The following is a 6,183-nucleotide window of genomic DNA, read 5'->3' as shown; positions in this document are numbered from 1 at the left end:
TTTCTTGTCCAGCAACTCCATCCAGACCCAGCTCATCTGCAGCGGACGACCCTTCCACTGAACAAGATAGCAGCGGTGCGGAGATTTCCCTTCGCCGTCAAGCAAGCGTGTAATTCCAGTCGAGTTCGCATAATCCCAGGAGCATCCGGATTATAGTGGTTGCGATGGCTCGTAGTTGGATGTCTCTCCGGAGCTTCCGGAAGCGGAAAGGGATGCCAGTCCGACGTCTCATCGCCACGACGAAGCCGAGCGCGCTTCGTCCTTTGGGTGTCCTCCTCATCTTCGTCGTTAAACAATCCCACCTCTTGAAGAGGAGCATCCTCAGCTGTAACGCTATCATCACCAGCATTAGTGCTTCGAAGTGATATTAAAGCTATTTAACATTCTGTTCACTACTACTTGTATTATTAATAATACATGTAGTACTTAAAAAAGCAGATTTGCTGAAATTGAAACATTGAGGTGTGATTTGTCGAAAGTATCCGTGCTGCCACAATTCCTGGACACACAATTGCGGGACAGTTTGTTAATATAGGAATGAGTAAACTACACCATAAAAATGCCCAGCATATATGTATGGCAATATCGCACTGATAGAACGCAGCTACCTAAATGATAAATTTGTGGCAGAGGGTTTTGCTGTGCTCGCACCTGGCACGCGAAATCTGCATTCTGGCTGCAACATTATTAAAATGAGTTTGATCATACTAACAGTAGATGAGCACCACGCGGCCACCACACGTACGCAGTGATCTGCGGCATTGGAATTCGTTACAAAATGGCTACATATTCAGGTATTACCTGTACAGTACAGAAAAATCCTCAAGGGCAAGTACACTGTACTTGCCCTTGAGGATTTTTCTTCAAGTGTATGCTGATCACCGCGATCCAGCTGTTGGCTGTGCAATGGTTTCAGAGCATTGCTTTACATATGAATCTCCGGCAGGCTGAGATCAGCCCTGATCACTGATTACAGAACATATGTTCTTCCGTTACAAAAACTAAGTCTTCTATTGGGTATCTTCAGTCACGCGATTTCTCAAAGGACACTCTGTTTGAAACGATGAAAACTTGAAAATAGCTGGATAGAGCCACAAACACATGAAATTGGTGCTCTTTGCCCCGATATGTGGACTAGGTTTATTAGAAAAAACCAATTTACATCATTTACAAATCGTCAGATAAAATGAAAAATATATACAAGCACCAAGTGAAGTGGATACTTCCAGTGTCCCGAAATAGTGTTCGAATGAAAAGCAGTTTTTTAATCTAGCTGTCTGTGCGAGAAGGACAGCAAAAAAACCGATGTGGACAAACTGCATGGGCTTTATATTTGCTAAATATGCTTCAGCTGCGTCAATAGCAAACCTAGAACCTATTTTGGGGGACTCCTAAAAAAGTGTCCCATATCTGTGGCAGCACGGATAACTTCTGTTTTGGTAGCACATGAACCAGATCAAAATTATTAAATACCGATATTTCGAAAGTGTCAACAAATGTATTATGTATACCAGACACAAGAAGATACCCAACGTTATCTACTTCTTCTGGTGGTTCACGAAGCGCAATGCCACAAGTGCCAAGACGCGTGTAAACACGACGATGCCCAGCACAATACCAAAATTCTTCCAGATCTCGCTGTGTTTCATGAGGAATACATCCTCCAAATAGGCCTTGACCGTCAGGTCCGAAGACAAGGTCGGGGGCACTCCCGTCATGACCTGGCAACCAATCTCCGAGCCGCCCTCATCGGGGCAGTCACCGAACGCAATAGCCGCCACCAGAGCCAACGAGTATTTCTGGGGAGAAGCTTGGTACAGCCACTCGTAACCACCAGGAATCTGGCTTCCAGGTGGGTTGAAGCCGTTGAACAGGAAGAAAATGGACGCGAGAAGAATACCGAACACTTGTGCGACCTCCACCGTTGGCATCAGGTACGACATGAGCTGTCCGAAGTAAGCTTGCCACAACACGTGCAGTGATAAGTGGACCCAGTAGGCCAGGAAGGGCATGACACCAGTGAAGCCCACCATCGGGTAGTACGGAGCCATGAAGAGTAGAGTGCTAAAGCAGACGTATGGGATCTCCACCACCGTCGAACCCACGAAGTACCACAATGCGTTGTATGTTTGAGAAGCGCGTTCGCGGTAAAAGGCCAAACGGTCCTCCGAAGCGATAGGCATGACACTGGTGAACGCGATGAAGCCCATAAAACCAGTCGTGCAGAAGAGCATTCCCATACCCGAATTGATACCGGCGTACGAAGTGTACTCCGCGCTGACGTAGGTGACACCGAACAGGAGGCCAAGCACAAACGCCAAGAAGAAGCGAGTCAGGTTATAGGACGCCGTGCGCCAGTACATGCGGAAGAAACGCTGGAGAAGGAATCTGGCTTGCGTCATCTCCGTTGCAGCACGCTTGTCACTGTACGTCAGCTCAGGGAAATCCGGCGACGGCCGAGTCACACCGTCACGATCCAGGTTCGACTGTAAGAAATCATAGTGTTTGCTGGCTTGGAAGACCTTGACGAAGTCCGTCTTGTCGCCATTGCTGTTGCCCACGCCGGCACCGATCACCTCCAACATCCACGTCGCAGGGTTGTAGTTTTCCTCTAGTCGCGTCACACCATTGATTGACTCAAAGTACGCAATCATCTCACACGCGTTCTTGCCAAGTTCACCGGCAAACACCGTCTCGCCACCACGCTTCAGTAGTAGGAGACTGTCGAACACACTAAACACCTCCGTCGACGGCTGGTGGATCGTGCACAGCACGGTACGACCCGTGTTCGCCACCTTCCGGACGCCGTCCATGATGAGCTTAGCAGAGCGAGCGTCCAGTCCACTCGTCGGCTCGTCCAGGAACAACACACTCGGTTGAGCTGCCAGCTCCACGCCAATAGTCAATCGCTTCATCTGCTCCACGGAGCTGCCACGGATGATCTGGTCGGCGATCGGGTGCAAGTCCAGCAATTCCAAACACTCGTTCACCGAGTCATACTTGAAGCTGTCGGGCACATCGGCTCCCTGACGCAGGAAGGCACTGAACGTCAGCGCTTCACGAATGGTAGCCGACTCAGAGTGGATGTCCATCTGCTCGCAGTAGCCCGTCGATCGACGGATAGCTAGATCAGTAGCAGGGTAGCCATTCAGCAGAATCTGACCGGCAATCTTGCCTCCTGTCTTACGTCCGGCGATGACGTCCATAAGCGTTGTCTTACCGGCACCCGACGAGCCCATAAGTGCCGTGATGGTGCCAGGTAGAGCATATCCACTGATACCCTTGAGCAGGTCGATGGTTTCCTTGGGGTTAGCCGGGTCTGGAACGCTGTACCACAGATCCTTGAATGCAACAGTGACCGGAACAAAGTGCTTTTCACGCGCAGGAAGTACAGACACCACAGTCTCGTCATCAGTAGGCGATCCTCGAGGCGTACGCATCAAAGCGTACTCATCCGACGCTGTGTTCTTGTTCTCCGAGTCGAGCGTGACATTTTCAGGACTCTCGAAGCGGTGGTACTCCAGCGCAAAGTAAGACATGAACATGAAGAGGACATACGCAGCCGCCATGAAGACAATACCGTACCAGAGCCAGAACTTCTCGGTCGGCACCTCGAACGTCGTCAATGAGTACTCGCCCATCGTCATGTTGAAGCTGGCGCAGTAGTCGACACCTTCGAACACACACACGTCGAACTTCGAGTCGGAGTACTGGTTCACAGCAAGCGCACGGACACCCCAGGACATGGGGTTGAGCCAGTACAACCAGATGAAGTAGTCCGGAATTTGGTCTTTCGTGATCGTAAAACCGGCAAACAGGACGAAAAGTAGCACGGAGACCATGGACAACGGGTTCGCGACGTTCAAGTCTGGCGAAGCGCACGACAGAAAGAAGAACCACGCGGTGAACGCCAGGTTCGTGACGAACAACATCAACTCGAACACGAGGTAAGCTTCGATAGTCGACACGTAGCCACACATCCAGTAGATGATCGAACCGAACACAGCACTCTCAATGGCAGCAACGGGGATCTGACTAACCGAGTTTGACAACACGAACGACGCCGTGCGGAAAAAGTTGGAGCGACGTTGCTTGTAGAACACTGCACGCGCTGCAATGAACGTCGGGATCTGAGCTTGTTGACCCAGCGCCACGAACATGACGGCGTTGAAGATGATACCCATGACCAGTTGAGAGTTCGTCTCGTCGAACTGGTAAAAGGTACTTGCGTACAGAAGACCCATCAAGACGACCATGACTGCTCTACCAGCCAGGAAGGCAGTGTCACGTGACAAGAGCTTTAATTGACGCTGAACGACGTCTTTAGTGCTCTCCACGAAGCCAAGATGGAACTCTGGAACAGCAGCCATGTGCTTTTCGTTATCTTCGAGCAAGTTCGAGGGGATCGGGCCGTGGAGGTCGTCCATCATACGTCCGTAGATCTGCGAACGAGTGAAGACGTCCGCATACTCACTGGCTGTCCGCGGGATACTACCAGACGGAATCGAGCTGACCTCGTACTGTGACTGCTTGTCGGTACCCAAGTCTAACAAGAAGTCAGCAACGTCACGACGAGGAGGACACTTGAAGCCCAGGTTCTCGAAGTACTTCAATGCATCAGCACGTGGACCGTGATACATCACTCGCCCTTCGTTCAGGATCACCACGTCGTCGAACAGATCGAACACCTCGGGTGACGGCTGCAGCAGCGAGATCGCAATCGTCTTACGGAGCTTCTTGGCGATACTGCACTGCGTGGTGATGATGTCGAAGGTGGCGGCACTGTCCAGACCCGTGCTGATTTCGTCCATCAAACTCACGTACTTGTTGCCAAACTCCATCTCGCCCGTCGTCACACGCTTCCGTTCTCCACCAGACACACCACGGGTCATGGCATCACCAACGATGGTGTTTTGACAGTTGTCGAGTCCGAGCTGCTGGATGACAATGTCCGGGTAGTGCTTGAACATGGCTCTGGCGGCATCCAGAGCGGCCTTGTTCTCCTCGGGTGTACCGTTGGCGAAGTGCTGTTCGTCACGAGCTGGGAGGCCGCCACCACAACAGGCATGCGCAAACTCGAGCGTCTCCTTGACACTGAGAGACGGGTAGTGCTTGTCGCGTTGGTTCACATAGGATACGAATTGAGGGAGACGGTTCCTCAATGAATCGAGCGTCATACCGTTGTACGTGACCTCACCCTCCACCGTGACGTTCTTTTGGCTTGGAAAGCGCGCACTCAAAAGCTTCATCAGGGATGACTTGCCGGACCCAGGCTGACCAAGCACAAGCGTGATGGTACCGGGCTTGAAGACACCGTTGATATCCTTAAGAACCTGCTTCTTGACGACATGTTTGCTGGAACGGATTTCGTTGTAGCTCGACTTGAGCACATTGATCAAGGTAGGGAGTTCTGTCTTGGCGTTCGACTCGTCCTTGACCATGATGTCGGCCGTGATGGAAACGTTCTTAAAACGCACCTCCATCTGCGGAAGCGCTCTACCCATCGCCTTCTCCATATGGGAGGCGACGTGGTCGTGCAGGGCTTGTGGTCCTCTGGCCATGAGCGACTTACCATTGTCGTATCCGATCACGGCGCGCATGGGCGTACCGGAATCTTCGTCGTTATGGTCAGTCATCGACCTGCTCTACGTCCTTCGAGATTTGATTGGAGGTCCGACAGAGGTTGTTTTGTTGCTGTAGTGGCCGTTCTCGCTATGAAGCAGCAAATGAAAAAGTGAGAGCGATAGAGCGAGAAAATCGAGACGCAAGTAAAGTCAAGCTCGTGTATTAGTTCCAAACGACTGCTCGTGTTTGTGGAACTAAACGAGATTTCATCAGCGAAGCCCAGTCGGATTACGAGGGTTGTGTGAGCTGTTGATGGCGCTTTGCAAATGTATATGGGTATTCTCTTAAGTACGATAAACTATATGTAGTAGCTTTAATAATATTTATAACCCGTTCAGTTTCTAAGCAGATGCACGCACATTGTACTGTAATTAATTTGACTCCTACGAGCTGACGATCATGGCTAATTCACTACCAGTATTGTATCCCACTGAACAGTAATTTGATACTGCACTTTGAAAGGTATCGATACTGTATATAATATGCGCCTCGTGCTTCTTGCGGGGTCTACCGGTAGGGTGGCTCAATAAGTCCACCAGGACGATCATTAGTGATGCC

The 6,183-nt window shown here is 50.7% G+C and overlaps 2 protein-coding genes across 2 annotated transcripts; both read right to left on the bottom strand.

The window, feature by feature from the left end:
* Window positions 1-32: 32 nt before the first annotated feature.
* On the bottom strand, window positions 33-762 carry PITG_22088 (uncharacterized protein; the record flags this gene model as incomplete). Its single annotated transcript, XM_002909933.1, has 3 exons — window positions 33-325; window positions 609-676; window positions 746-762. The coding sequence occupies 3 exons, from the start codon at window positions 760-762 to the stop codon at window positions 33-35; spliced, it is 378 nt and encodes a 125-aa protein (XP_002909979.1).
* Window positions 763-1,538: 776 nt separating this feature from the next.
* On the bottom strand, window positions 1,539-5,636 carry PITG_22087 (ATP-binding Cassette (ABC) Superfamily; the record flags this gene model as incomplete). The annotated part of the gene is made up of 1 exon (XM_002909932.1): window positions 1,539-5,636. One exon carries the CDS (start codon window positions 5,634-5,636, stop codon window positions 1,539-1,541), a length of 4,098 nt encoding a protein of 1,365 aa, XP_002909978.1.
* Between the last annotated feature and the right edge of the window lie 547 nt (window positions 5,637-6,183).

The sequence above is a fragment of the Phytophthora infestans genome, genomic scaffold, assembly GCF_000142945.1.
Source record: "Phytophthora infestans T30-4 supercont1.1105 genomic scaffold, whole genome shotgun sequence".
NCBI lineage: Eukaryota > Oomycota > Peronosporomycetes > Peronosporales > Peronosporaceae > Phytophthora > Phytophthora infestans.
The sequence above is the reverse complement of the archived record's forward strand: the minus strand, read 5'-3'. Positions and strand labels throughout refer to the sequence as shown.